At 38.9% G+C, this 15,759-nt stretch overlaps 1 protein-coding gene across 1 annotated transcript in view; it reads left to right on the top strand.

Annotated features, from left to right (window-relative positions):
- LOC118322005 (contactin-associated protein-like 4) overlaps window positions 1–5,440 on the top strand; it is a 90,034-nt gene extending 84,594 nt beyond the window's left edge. The window contains exons 22-24 of the mRNA XM_035653583.1: window positions 3,389–3,604; window positions 4,015–4,086; window positions 4,657–5,440. Coding sequence (XP_035509476.1) covers window positions 3,389–3,604; window positions 4,015–4,086; window positions 4,657–4,853 — 485 coding nt within the window. The 3' untranslated portion in view covers window positions 4,854–5,440. The remainder of the gene's footprint in view (window positions 1–3,388; window positions 3,605–4,014; window positions 4,087–4,656) is intronic.
- The last annotated feature ends 10,319 nt before the right edge of the window (window positions 5,441–15,759 follow it).

Below are 15,759 nucleotides of genomic sequence, written 5' to 3'. Positions count from 1 at the left end.
AATGGTTTATTGCATATAATGGATAAAGGTGAACCAAGATATTAAACTGTAAGAGGGATGATGGATGAATGGATGGTGAGAGGTTTGAGGGTGAGGGATGGTGGGGGGAGCAATCTCTTCTTTGCTCTAAGAGGTTAGAGCCCTAGTGGTTCCTTTATTTGAACTAGAGAGAAAGACAAGTGGAGAAAAAAAAGAGAAAGAAAGGGTTTGGGGGGAGGAATGTGAAAACTGAGTCAGAGGGAGTGAATGGATAAAGTGTGCTGTAGAACTTTTTGTGTGGAAATGAGATGAGTTCGAGGCACGGTCTTTGTTCCCGAACCTTGTTATAAAACTTCATGTGGTGCACATGTAAGAAACAAGTACAAATTGATGCTGGTGCTGTTTTTACATTGAGCTCCTTAATCTTATTTGTTGTTGACCCAGGCCATGTTAGTATGTGACCCAGCCTTCCCTCTGCTGAGCCAGAGGACCCAAGCAGTCATATCAGTATCAGAGAGGCAGCAAGATAGTTGATATACTGTCACTCCCTGCCAGCGCTGTCATCCATCAGCCTAACTAATGGACCAGGAAAGAATGGAGAGACTGAGAGTCTCACAGAGAGAGAGATGATGAAGAGAGAGGGAGGGTGAGATAGTGATACAGAGAGAGAGGTGGAGGTAAAGGGCAGCAGCTGGGCGGAGGTGGACAGTGATCTTCAGTTCGGGGATACAAGGCTGGTGCTGTCAGTGTGGGGTTTGACGGCTCACACAAACATCCAAATCTTTCTTAGAGAAGGCACCAACTATCCAGCACCAATACTGGTGACTCATTTGTATAAGGAATAACATTAGAAATTTTACATCATCCTATATTGGATGCCATGCATATGTCATCTAGGATGTTATATGCATAATTTCAGTTGATTAGTTCCAATTTCCAGGCTTTTGTTTTGACTATATTCTTGGAATATTCCTTTATCACAAAAACAACATGTTTGACTACATAACATAGCCAATTAAACATGTGCACATGTATGCTAGGTGAAATAGATTTGTTTTACATAAAGAGACATACTGCCCTCCAAAAACTGCAGTTTCTCTCACATCCACTTGAGACAAAAGTGAGTTTCTGTAAGCCCCCATATTAAAATGCCTCTCTTAGCAGCAGGATTAAACATCTTTACAGGCTGGTACAAAAAACGCTTTCCATTTCCGTAGCTAAACTTCCCAACGAGGCTTGAACTCACCTGTGTAAATTATATTAAGGCTCAAAGTTATGCATAATGAGGGGCATGACCGTTTTGAATGACAGGTGGGTGTCGTCACAAGCGACTGTTTTCAGTAGTCAGGCTTTATTTACCCCACCTCAGCTGCACCGATGCTCCACATATTTACTAAATTTTAGATTAGCTGGGAGCCGGCGGGGTCAGGACTGCCAAGATGGCGATGGCCAGAGCTGACCACACTGAGCTTCACAAGGGCTCTTCAGAAACCTATGGGTGACGTCACAGAGACTACATCCATTTTTAATTATACAATCTATGTGCTTTAGGTAGAGATAGAGAAAAAGACAAAATATGGTAAGACTAATGCAGTGCCCGATAATCTTATTCTATAGTTGTTACTTAAATCTGTTGTGGTATTAACTCTTCTCCCATCTTAGTCATTTATCCCCATCTTTCAAGCTGCTTGATAGATATACATGCGTCATGAGATATAATCAAAGTCAAATTATTTCCCACTGCTCAGAGGTTTACATTCAATTTAAAGCTGAATCAAAGCCTGATCAAATATACGGCTGACAAACAGCCCTCTCCAGCCAGGCCACTCTGCAGTGTCCCATCCGTGTGGTGAAAAGTTGTTTCTCCCTGGTAATAACTTAGATGACTGGCAATGATGTAATGTGTAATCAAATTGCCCTGCAGGAATAATTGTAGTTCACACTGACATTTATAGCTGCTAAAGATTTTATTTAGCACCTGCTGTCACAAATGGTGAGGTTGTGAGTACATTAGACACAAGCGGGACACTTTTGTGATGACAGGTGAGAGGCAATCCAGTGAGTAACAAAAGCATTCAAGTTTTACCTATAAATATATTTTCTGCTGCATTCTCTCAAACAGACCTACCCACTGTTTCACAGCAAAAGTCACAGATATGGAAACTGCAGTGCATTAGCTGGCACATGTCATTCATCCTTCATCAGGTCATAATTGCCACTTGTCCAGCACATGATTTTTGAAAGCTAATGGCCAAAACTTTATGAACTTTGCTGAGGATACTCATGGTGCCCAAAATATGAGAAGAATGTTTTGGTGACCCCTCGAGACCTTTTCCTCTCACAACACTTTTAGGCTAAAACCTGAACTTGTACACAAGAAATTTAACAATGTAAAAGGCAGATTACCATAAATTTGCTCAGCATATTTATGCCCCAAAGGGAATACATCCTTTTGATTTTAATGACCCAATTGCCTTCCCTCTAGCAGTAAGATTCAGAAAATGGAAATGTAGCTGTTAGGTAGTTGGTTTCACTCAGTGCTTTCATATTGTGTAGTGTAATTAACATTTCATTCTCATCTAGTGTGACTTTATACTATTGCTTACCAGCTGTTTATTATAACTGTGGTGTTTTAAAATAATTCCATTTCAACTAAACAGGTCAACGCCTTGCCTCATTCTTCATTTTATTTTAAAATACAGGCCCCTACCAACACAGCCCCTGGCATTTTTCTAACCCAGTTTTTGGTCTGAACACCCACCAAGAAAGAGAAGGTGCTGATCTCCTAACTCAAACCTTTGCAGTGGCAGAAGGAGTAAAAATCCTATAGGAGGACCAGCCCGTGTCCCCAGCAATAAGGTTCATAGATAATATCAGCAGTAGACATAAATCATGCAGAAACTGAATGCAGATTCAGGAAGTAGTGCCATTGTTGTACTGTAGTATGACAAACGACAAGGGTATGCGTTTGACATTGATGACAACTTTAACCATTATCTCTCTTTAACCTTAACAAAGTGTTTCCCTTGGCTAACCTTCTATTATCTTAACTGCAGTTAGTATCCATGCATATTGTGGGAATAAAAGTTTCAAAAACATGGCCTTTAATGTTGAACATTTGCCTTTGAACATGATGTGTGGTTTTTCCACTATCTTCCATTATCAGTGTTTTATTTGGCCAATTGGGAAAACTCATTTTCAGCAGGTTTATCCTCGTCTGTAATGTCAAAATGGATATTAAAATGATTAAGACATAGATAGATACCACTTATCATCGCGACCATGGTCTCATCAAGATAAATGATTATCACTGCTGTATTTTGAGTGTGTAATTGGAACTTGTGGATAACAAATGTGTCTTCTCACTCAGGCTCTCTCATCCCGTCTGTGTTTCTCTATGTGTGTTCAGAGTCTAATGAGTTGGATGCAGAGCTGGCCGGGTTGGCCTCTCTTGGGTTCACCGGCTGTCTGTCAGGTGTTCGCTTTAACTCCATCAGTCCTCTGAAAGCTGCTCTGCTGCACCCTGACAGCCCTGTTATTGTCACCGGCCCATTGGCCCAGTCGAGCTGTGGTTCATCCTCTCCAGCCAATCCCTACGCGGCAGAAACCACACACTCCTTATCAGGTACAAGGAGCAGACTCAGACCTTATATTCCATACTACACTATATAGACAATATATATACACCTTCTGGTGTGCCTTTAATATTATTCTTAGGGCTGTTCATTAGACTTTCTTTATGGGCTCATTAACCATCCTCCTCGGTAAGCAGACAGAGTGATGGCACCACAGATGAGATTAGTCAGACAACTGTAGTGAAGTCCTTTGAGGCTGAGCTGAGGATTTCAACAAGCACTTTCTGCACTGACTGATGGTTCTCTCACTGACTCTACCTTCTCATCTGTCCCTTTTGTCCCTGTCCTTTCATCTTTGCTCGACAGTCTCTCTTCTTTCTCTGTTAACCTTTTTGCCTCTAATTTCTGGACTCTGTTTCAGCTTGTCATTATTTTGTCTTCTCCGTCTTTCTTTTTACAGACCAACCCGGTTCAGTGGATCCAGGTCAACCTTTAGTCAACGCCATGAGGAGTGACTCAGCTCTAATCGGAGGTAATGCAATCCATCTCAGCAGGAATGAGACAAGACTAATAAGTAAATAAGTCTGACATAGTGAAGAGAATAAGCAAGAAATTTGTTAGGTGGGAAAGACAATTTTCAGTTTTTTGAGCAGGATGTAAGTGAGAAAAGAGTCATTTTGATTTTGGAGGCTGAGGAGAAAAAAAAGAGGGAAGTAATCGACTTCACACAACGCATGAAAAAGTCACTGACAGAAAGATTTTAGATTTGCAAGCTGTATTTTGTCTCCCAGATTTATTTTACTTTTTTTTTTTACCACCAGAAGCTTTAGTGATAGAAATTTGAGTTTGTACATAAAACCAAGCAGATTAGATACATAATCCTCTTCTGGGGTTTAGGGTTAGTATTATCCTTTGACCATTTTTAGTGTGCTATTTTTTAGATGTAGAGGAAATGCTAGGAGGGCAAAGAGTGGCTAAACCAGCATTGTCCCAAACATTCAGTTAGCAATGCTGTTCTGCAATGTGAAGACATAGGAGGACAGAAAAGGTCTGAATTAATCTTCAAAAGCAAAAGTAATTTTGTGTATTTGTATGTTTTTAGGGGTGATTGCCGTGGTGATCTTCGTCACTGTGTCTGCGTTGGCGATAATGGCCAGAGTCATCTGCAGCAGGAAAGAGACGTATAGAAACCAGGAAGTCAAAGCAGCTCAGCCTGAAGACAGCCACGAGTTCCCCTTCAGCAGCCCAGCGGACTGTCAGAGTGCTCCCGGCGAAAACCAAAAGGAGTATTTCATTTAGCAGGAGCCCTGACCTCCCACTGACCTGACAGGACAGAGCGGGAGGATTTACCAAGAGCTCGGTGCTTTACTAAACACACAGAGCCCTTCAGCCAATGGTACCAGTGACTCAACAAGATGTGAAATCAGAAACAGAACAATTTATGATTTTATTTATTTCCTTTCTGCTGTCATTTTGAGAATGTAAATATTTAAAAATGTAAATGGTTATTTGTGTGCTTATAACAATATTTCTCTGCCATATTGAAATGTTTAAAATAATTTATTAAAAAGGAAACGTGCAGAATAGATGTGATGATCAAAAGCAACTTTGTTCGAGTTAAACTAGACTTTTGGACTTGATGTTAATTTTTAAAAAGCACTTTTTTCTACAAGGATGATAAACCTTCTGTGAAATGTGAGATGTAAGAGTCATACACAGTGCACTGTATGTATATGGGAAGGCTAATTCAACCAACTGGAAGACTGGCATGCGTGTTTCACATTAAGAGCTCAGTCATAGCACAGTCCCAGAATCAACTAAAATCCATCTGTTATTTAACTCAACTCAACATAATTTCAACACCTGCTGTATATATGAATACAAAATTAAAGTCAGTCAAAAAAAAATTCCACACCTTGTCTTTGAGTTAGTCAGAAAGTTTTTATGTTACTCGCTGTGCTTTTTCTTTATATCATGAAAAAAATAAAAGTTTTACAATAAGAGCGAGATATTTTTTTTTTTTTTACTTTTATATCCTTTCTGTACCACCTGCAGTGAACAGCAGACACCAAAACTCTTAAATAGTGACGTTTTAAGCAGCACGGACTATAAAACACAGGCTGTCTGTCACTTCCTTCGCTCTGCAGACTTTTTATGTGTTTTTGCTGAAGCACTAATCTGTGTTTGCCTGACAGGTAGACTGAGATAACCAGAACAAGAAATAGAAATAACTGAAGAGAAGCTGACAATGACATAAATGATGCAATGAAAACCAGCCATCCAAATTTTAATATTGGATATTTATACTCCACTGTCTCTGCAATACTTTGGATCATGGCTGGGTTTTTAGAGTAGTTTCCCCATCTCAATATGGTTTTATACTGAATTGTTTTATCTCATTACTGCTGAGTTGAGGCTTTTGTTCTTTGTCTCTCTCTGCAAGATATGGTTAAAGTAATAATATGCAATGATTTCATATAAACAAAGGTTTACTTTTAAGCACAAAATAATCCCAGGCAATAATGATATACGGTTCATGAAAGCATTTACATTTGCTCTGCTGAACACCTGCAGTCTGGTAGCTTTTTTCCTATAAAAAATTCCTGTGGTGCAAATAAAGTGATGCATTTGTATTTCCTGGGTGGTTAACGGGAGCCACGATTACCACCATACATGAACAATGAAGAGTGCCACAAAACCAAACTAAGAAATCCCAAGGAGACTGAGACAGGAAATGTAGAGTAAAATCACCAGAGAAATGGCCACTTAGCACCTAATATGTCCACGTACATGACCACTTTCATAAAGAGGGCAATCCTAACAAACTGTTCTGTTATGTGCCTGCCCTGCAAGCCATTCGTCTTTACAGAAGACAAAGCTGTGTTATGCTTACAGATGTCTTACCATTCATCCAAGATGCATTATTAGTAGAAATAAATTAAAAAACTTTTTTGGCTCTGCTGACTCTCAGTATTAAGTAGAACCCGTAGAGGGATTGTGAATCAGCGAAATGACCCCATTCCTAAAGAAAAAAAATCCTTCCACCCAGTTGAAAGGTCACCTAACTATGCCTCTTCATACAATAAGGTTATGCTGCCCAGCAAAAGGCTGTATGTTTTCTCCTGCTACCTACTAAAATCACCTTTAAAAAGTGATTTAAAAATTAATGACGTTGGTACATGGTAGACCTGGGGCTCGCTATGGTTGTCCACCCTCACCTCAGTGATTTGCGTATTATTAGTAATCATTAGTAACTAACTGAGAATCAGAAGAATTAAGCCAGATGTAAATGCAAATGCATTACCCAGATTCAGAGGTCATGTTAATGCCAAATGTAAATTGCTTTTCAGAATTCACACAACTCTCATTTGCAACGTCCTGTTCGTTATCAGGCACACTAGATATTTCCGTCTGCTTCTAGTGTGTGTGCCAAAAAAATTTTCTGCGTCCAATGTCAACATACTGTAGAAAGTACCACAAGGTACTGTGTTCAACAAAACAATGGCAAGTGGGCACCTGGCCTGATGTCCTGAATTTACAGAGACATACAGTCTGCTGCAATTTGCTCTTCTTCACATCAGCTCATTAAGCAAACGTGTCTCAGTCAACTTCTTCTTGATCAAAAAAACTCTGCCTTCTGTGACTTCGACAATATCCAAATCATAAGTCAACACACTTGCAGTAATTTTAGTAGGAGATGTATAAAACCTGCTTTATTGAATAAGAGTTATAGCAACAATATTTAAACTCACTCATCAAATGTACCTGTTAATGGCCATTAATGTGCCTGCTCAACACTTAAAAGTCGTTACCTCCTTGTTTGAAACAGTAGAAGTATTATATATCATTTTATACGGTTGCTCACAGGTAAAACAATGTTTTCAGTGTATGATGTAAGGCATGAATACACACAAAACAAACAAAAAGTGTTTTGGTAAAAAATGTACTGTGATGTCTATTTGACTCTGCACGTCTTATTGGCAGCAACAGAGCAAGCTGTTTACTTAAGTCTGTCTCCCAGTATCAGTATGCATGTAATCACAGCGTAGTCATCTATCAAACCCTTGTCAAAGATATAGGAACAGTTTAATATTTTAAAATTGACTTTTGAGCTGCTGTACGAGTCATGTTGAATTTTTGGCGTGCAGTAGATTAGTTTTAAACTGTACAGCTTGAACAATGTAAAGATGCTGTATTTGTGAATAACTGTAACTTGACTCTATTCTTATTCTCTATTATGCTGGTTTGGTTAACTGCAAACTCACTACTCCTTAATAATAAAACAGCTTCTTTTCAAATACTACGATGTGTTTGATTTGAGGACATTTTCTAGTATATACACACTTAACCTGTGACTCTCATTAATGTGAGGCAATTTTTTAAGCCCTTAACCAGAGTCTCAACTATCACATCTGACGTGCCAATTCCCAATCCTTACCCTCACCCTAACACCACTCCTAATTAACTCTAATCTTAAAACTCTTAACCCACAAACAGCTCTTTAAAATGTTAGGACACTCCCAAAATCCCTCTCAAGTTCTTAAACTCAAATTTGTACATTACTTATTAATGTAATGCATGTCTTGTAGTAGCTGCTTGTTGTAACTGTGGGTGCAGATGGTTCAAACATGAGGTCTGCGGTGGGCTTGTTTTCTCCGGAGGTTAAAGAGGTTAGAGGGTGGTAAATTTCGTCTAGGGCCTAGCTGAGGAAATGAGATGGTATAAGCTATGCAAAACCTCATTTTAACTGGCATAAGAGCTACTTAACTACTCCCTCTCTATCTCTCGGTTTAGCTTTCTTTTGGAGCTTTAGTCTTTGATCATATTGAAGTGATACGTGCATCAGCCTGCTGATGAAACCCAACCGACGGGGCTGCCCTGATATTAATAAAGAATGTCAGTACCAGTAAAGATGAACTTCATCTTTGTGACTTGTGTGATAAGTACAGTTTAAGTTGTACATTTTGACCTGCCTTTATGTTGGATTTTCCCATAATCGTCGCTGATGGCCTTAAAGTAAAACTTTCATGGAATATGTGCAAATTCAAATCCTGTTGTAGAGAAACAAGCATCATTACTGTAGCAGAAAGTGCAGTGGAAAAACAGTGTTTAGAGGCAGCTGAGGTCTATTGTTTCCCTGTTAAATGAAGCCGAAACACAGCAACACTTTCCCTCTCTAGAGCAAATAAATTAACATAAATTTACATCACAGATTGTTGTTCCTCCTAAACTTTTCAGGGGAGGGTTGTCTTTATGCACTACATGACATTATTGATGGGTATTAATATTCTTCTGTCTGCGGAGTGGAGATAAAGACGGCTGACTAAATGACTAAAACTGAAAACATCCAGGAGACGGAAATGTCAAAGCAATTTTTTATGACGACAAATATCCCCTCCCAGTTCCAAACGTTGGAGGTTAAAGACTGATTCAGAAACACCCCTGACATGAAATGAAGTCAGATTTGATGAGTGACACTGCAAAAACAACCAAAGAGATAGCTTCAAGTGAACTGTAACAACCAAAACTGTGCTAAAACTTTACTTTTACTAAGCATTTCCCTTGACAGTAGGCTAATGAAAATAATACCAGCCTCTGCCTAATGAATAATAAATCAAATCAGTAATAAAACTTTAGTACTAAAACATATTAACTAAAATAACTTCTCAGCAGAAGCAAACCCACTGCAGTACTATTAAATCTTGAACAACTAAACTCACTTTTACTGAAGGCATAAAACAAACAGGGCAAAAGCACCATTAAACCACTCAGTACACAAGTCAGAATACCTTGTCAGAGAACTTACATTTGTCCTAATCAGTGTGAATTGTTCACAGCTCTTCAAGTGAAATTAACTGTGAAACTGCCCTGAATTTAGAGGCATCAGGCTAGATACTACCACAGACAATTGTGAGCGGTTCAGCAAAGGGATAATACAAACTCCCATAATCCACTTTGTAACAAGACCACAAGCCATGTTAGCAGCAAGGCTAAATGCTAATGTCATGCCAGTGTTTAGCAGGTATATTTATCATGTTCACCATCTTAGTTTAACCTGTTCCTGCATGCTAACAGGAGCTAATCAGCATAATTATGTTCTACAGTTTTTCAAAATGACTTAAATATCAACATGTGATTAGTCAGATATGAGCCAATTATCTTTTAATCCACATTCAGGCATGTTTTATGTATCACTGGTCAAGAATATCACAGTTCTTTACATAACAAGACAGAAAAAAAACCCTGCACTTCTTTGTAAGGAAAGGAGCACTAGTTTAAGTCAAAATTGAAGGAAAGCAATTTAAAAGCCCCTGCGCGCGCACACACACGCACACACACACACAGGTGTTTTCAATCATTCTGATTAGACCTGTGTTCAGGTTGAAGTTGGCTGGAGCTATGCTGGGAGTCCTGAGAGGTCTCATCAGCTAAACTGACAGCACCTGTGTGGATGAACTTCAGCGTGTAAAGCTCCTTATTTTAAACTTTTCTTCCACTCAGTTGGCTTCAGTTAAATATTCTGTTGCCATTAACAACCATTTCTAAAAACTGACTCATTATATCCACCATCTGTGAACAAACATATTGACAGACATATTGTTGTTTTGTGATTGATCACCGAGTTGTAACTCGTCAACTTAGTTTTTTTACTGCTAGCCACGCTAACTATAATACAGGACTATCTCTCTTAAGCTAAGTTCAGACCACTGACAGTAGGCCTATTTATTTAGTGGACAGATATTCTAGGTATGCGGAAGTGTCTTGAACCTGCTTTCTTTCTAATGGCCAGCAGGGGGTGGCTCCATTGGCTCCAAAACAAGAAGCTCAGTAAAGAGTCTTATGGAGAAAATTACCCTACTTCTCACTTGATTTATTAGCTCAGTAAACAGTTTCCTAAAGAGTTAAAGGTCTCAATCACTAGTTTCAAGTCTTCTTCCATACAGCATGGTGTTCATTTAGTAAATTATGGTCACATTTAAAGTAAAATAGACAATAAAGCAGGGTACGATTTAGGCCGTGGCTACCTTGTGATTTACAAGTCATTCTTAGTGAGTCTATCCAGCTCACCACACAAAAACAAATCAAACTGTCAGACTAGGCAGTGCTGATCAAATATGAATCAAGATTCTGTAACTGCATTGCTATTTCTCGCTTAAAATCTTTTCAGAAACATATTTTAGCGTACTGTCTATCTGTGATATGAGAACTGCCATTGTTTTGAGTCAAAACTAAGCCTAGTCAATGAGAGCAACTCAACTCAAAGTATGTCATCATCACTAGCCCGGAAAACCCTGACATGGTAACGGCCACGAACTCGAGGCTTCAAAACTGTACTTCACAAACCATGATAGGTTCACACATGACGAAAAACGTACAACTACTTGCAATGTCCCAGTCTGCATCGTCTCCATAGCAATGACTCTCTGTACATCTAATTGCTGGCTTTTCAGGATTTTTTTAATAAATAGATATAATTTGTAGCGTCTTCAAATATGAATGAAGATTTTATGTTCTTACATAACCCAGACACCAGAGATGCGGTGATAGTGAAATACTTGCTACAGCTGCATTTTATTTATAAAACGAACAAAAATATTAAAAAACGTAAAGGAAGAATTTGGAGCCGTTCACAGTTGCTCTTTAACTGTGTTAATTTTAGGGCTTGTGTCATACAAACATGGATGTTCCTTAGACAAATTGATAAGGGGATCCTCTCTTTTGTCCGTCCAAAACTACTCGGCCATTTGGACAGTAGATGGCTGCAACTTTTCCCTTGTTGAGCTAACTGTTGTATGCTGTGAATTTAAGGGTGATAGAGACAAAATATCAAATGTTGTGTAATACTGCAGCTTTCTCTGGATAAAACGTTGCTTCCTGTTGTTTTGCAAACTGTTTATCTGCATTTAACTCTTTAGTTTTAGTTCATCACTCCAGACTCAACACAAGAACTTTTAATTTAAGCAAAAAGACTAAACTTAGAGAATCTTACATCTATTTGATTTAAACTTTGATGAAGCATTTTACTCTGTTTGCTTATTATCTGCATGAAGTTAATAAAGCCTCTCACTTCGACTGAAAGTGGAGATGTACAGAGTGAGATGACATCTAATTATCCTGTAATGGAACCATGGGGAGTACAGGTCTGGTAGAGCGTCCATTGTAGCTGAAATTAAGGGAAAAATAATTAAATCTTGTGATACAATATTCCCCATATGTCCCACAGGTACTTAAAATCCTATTCAATGGGTGATTTTAACTCTGGGTATAATCACACTAAATGAAGTGGACATATTGTGTGTTTCTGGATCTTTGACCTTCACCCTTTAATCTACTTGTCTAACCTCAGCTTGGTCAGTCAGTCTGTGCTGATATCTCATCCTGATATAAATAGCATGAATGGGATGAATGATTCTGAACGATGCAGGATCTTGGACTTGTATGATGGAGCATTAAATGATAGTAGATGTGAGAGCATGAAACCTGAGTTTCCCTCTGTGCATACCTTCATGAACCTTGTGGTTTGAGGCTGTGTGTAGGAGGATATATGGGAGCGTCGAGGCTGACATGGGGGAATCAGCCTCACTCGTTATCACACTAAATCTGCATTTGCACACCAATGCAACACATCTGGGATGGAGACACTGACAGGCTTGAGTTGTGCCACACTGAGAAGATCCTGAAGGCTGAATTGTTTGATTTGTTGTTTATAACAATAAAATAAAAACCTGAAAGCTAAAAGAGATCTGCCAGTCATTATTACCGTGATTACTATCATGCCTCAAAGGCAACCTTGTCTCCTAGAAATCACATTCAGTACTAAACTTTTTAGGTTGAGGTGGCAAATGTAATGGCAGTCTGGATTATGATCAGAGGCAACATTGTTTTGAGTGGAATGCTACATTTATGTGCCCCACCAAAGTTGCAGGGCAGTTATTGGGGTGGATGTTGGGTGTTCAAACTTCAGGACTAAACAGAGTTTGCATCCTGAGTTAGGTTTGGAGAATAAAAGCACTTTAGATAGAGTATTTAATACTCAATTACAATTTAATGTTAATTTCATTCATGTTGTGTTTTGTGATTTAAGTAAAACAAGTGGCACCACTTCTGAAACATAACCATAAAAAAGGTTAATAATGCGGTCGTCACTATGAGCAAATATTTTATTGCAAGATTGGATATTATGGCAGTAAACAAATGAGATATGTTGTCAGTGAACAATTACCTGGACATTTTATTTGTGGTTTGTCTCTGAGCAATCTGTAAAAAAAAACAATAGAACGGGTGCATGAAGAAAGCAGGGCTGAGTGAGAAAAAAGGCGCAAGTAAAACCGTAGGTTGGCACGGTAGCCCAATGTTTTGCAGTGTGACAACCCATAATACCTTTACGTAATAGTGACACAGAGGTCTCAGAAGGGTAAGCAACCTGTTGAAATGGAGCTCAGAGTCTGACCGCTGTCCTCCTCCCTGTAACCCCCCATCTGCACAGGAGCCGCTCTCCCACTGGACCTCATCAGATGAACCAGAATGCTGTGATGTGATGATCTCTTGGTATGTTATTTATCTAATGGGAGTCATTGGAGCCTCTTATCAACAGATCCCAGGGCAGAGAACAGAAAATGCCAAAAATCCAGGAGAATTCTTGCACCCTGGAACACATGTGTAACTAAATTAATTCAAGTTTCTATTTATTATTTCTAGTTTTCATTATTCCAAGTCATTGAAGACAAAAATACCTGAACTGTGAACTGTTTAAAGGAACTTATGGATATATATACATGTATATGTATATGTGTGTGTGTATATGGATATGTGTATATATATATATATATATTATGGATATATGGATGAACCTTTTCTGACAATGTATTGCCCTTTTTCATTGTTTTCTACAATGAAGTTGCTTGAGTGGTGCTGAAATAAAGAAGTAGGTTGAATGTTAATAACGGAGGGAATCTGAGCCTGCTCCTGTTAGACTCTCTGGGACTTTCCATCTGATAATCCATCTACAAATTAAACCCTGTCTACTTGACATAGAGAGGGGCTTTTGGATTAGTTCTTTGAAGTCTGAAAAGTGGACCTCAGTGTATTCAATGCATGTCATTGTTCACTCTTGTTCCTGAGATGCAGTCGTTTTATTGTTCAAGTTCACTTTCCATTTTATCACAGGACATTCCTAAGGGTTCAGCTTCACTGAATGTAGCATTTCAATCTACATGCCCGTCACAGATAATTTTACAATCCCTCAGAGCCTCCAATAATTTGTCATTTTTTAATAATCATTTTGTATCAGTATCACTACATGCTTACGTGATTCAAAATTACTTAAATACCATTAGGAATTCTCGTCTCTGATGTGACGTGTGGGCTAAAGCATTCTACGGCTCACTGCAATGATAATTGAATTTAACTCACTGCTCACTCAAGGTTGGTGTCAAGTGTTATGAATAAATGGGCTCTCACTTGAATGAAAAGAGTTGATTAATGCTTCTCCATGCAGATGAAACAGCAGCAATCAGTGGTAAGAGAAGAGGCGGGTGGAGAGTGCACTGACTCTCTGCTGCTGTTTCCTGCTGCATTGTGGAGGTGGGCTGGATAATTACCAGCGGCCTTCTCCCTGATTAGTGATCTGATGAGACTGCAGTGCTACGAGCAGAAACAGCATCGCCACCCACCTGATTACAAACGACATCGCAGACCTCTGTTGTCAGTTTGTATCCATCATAATCATGCTGGGAAATGTATCTAGCATAGCAATGTGGCTTTAATGGTGACCATTGTGTCATGTTTAAAAACACTACTGAGCAAGCAGAGTAAACTTAATGCAGAAGCATAATGCCAAAAAGTAAAGTACATTTGAGGCACATTTTACTTGTCTGACAGCTATAGTTACTTTTCAGATTATAATAATTGTCATACCCTTCCTGTCCAGGGCCCACGTTTGATTATTTTTACTGTGAATCTTTCTGGTAAACTGAAGGATTTATTTTTCCTTCATGGGTTAAGAAGATTCTCCTACGTCTTCTAAATCTAAATAAACTATTTAAAACCCTTTTGTATTAGCTGGAACATGCATTGTCACAAGGCTGAAAACAGGGCTGTTTTTCTGAGCTCATGAAGACTCTTCAGAAATATGTAGTTCTCGTAGGACGGTGACGCTACGAACATATGATAATCTTATGATGAATTGCTGTAGATAAAACTACCCAACAGTATATAAAGTAGTTCAAATCAGCTCAACCTTAAACTGCAGACCAACCAACCATTCTTCTGCAGAATGAGTACTTACTAATTTTTGATACCTTAAGTGCTGATAATACTTACATACTTTACTTCCAGGTCAGGTTTTGAATGTCAGGTTTTACTTGTAGTGGAGTATTGTCACAGTGTGGTATTGCTATTTTTACTTAAGTAAAGGATCCGAATACGTCCTTCTCCACTGCTATTGATACATATCAATTATCACTACCAAGCACCTTGGGGCTTCAACATTTGATAATAAAATAATTTCTCTAAAACATTTTTCAACATCACCTTTGCCTCTTATCGCCATGGCAGATAAGTGTGAGGAAAAAGGCTTGTAGGGCTGAGGTTAGAAGCAGTGGAAGGTTTTTGACACCAAAACATCTGCACAACGTAGACTATTAATTAGGAACATTGCTACATCTTGTCCCTGCCTGGCCAGCGTTCACCCCTTCAGTGATCAGATAAGAGTACAGACATAGATCACTGGGCTTTGCTGCTCCACTGATTACATCTTCAGCAGCATTATGCAGAAAAAGCTCCATAAATAAAAGTGATCTGGCGGACACAAAGTCTCTAAACACCTCATGTTTTATTGATATTCTGCATACAAACAGTCAGAGTTCATCCTTTAGACAGTTCAATGCTTCAGTTCATCTCTCAGGATGTCAGCAGGACCTCAGTCTCACCTCTTCAACCTCAAAGTGTCTTGACAGATGATGGAAACTGGATGTGTTGCAGTAACATACAATACACGTGTGTGAAAGCTGCTTGGTTGTTTGTGTGTGATACATACACCCATGAGCTCATAATGGATAACCTTAGCACTGGTTTGAAAACTATTATAAAGTCTGAAGGATGCTGTTGAGTCTTAAAGCTGTTCATTATGAAACTTGAACAGGCAAGGACATGTTTGGTTGACAAGAGTGGACAACAATCAACAACAACCATGTAACCCTCTGCT

Source organism: Morone saxatilis, unplaced genomic scaffold, assembly GCF_004916995.1.
Source record: "Morone saxatilis isolate NCDOM2014 unplaced genomic scaffold, NCSU_SB_2.0 Contig12, whole genome shotgun sequence".
In the NCBI taxonomy this organism is placed as follows: domain Eukaryota; kingdom Metazoa; phylum Chordata; class Actinopteri; family Moronidae; genus Morone; species Morone saxatilis.
Note: the sequence above shows the minus strand (reverse complement) of the source record. Positions and strands in the feature narration are given on the sequence as shown.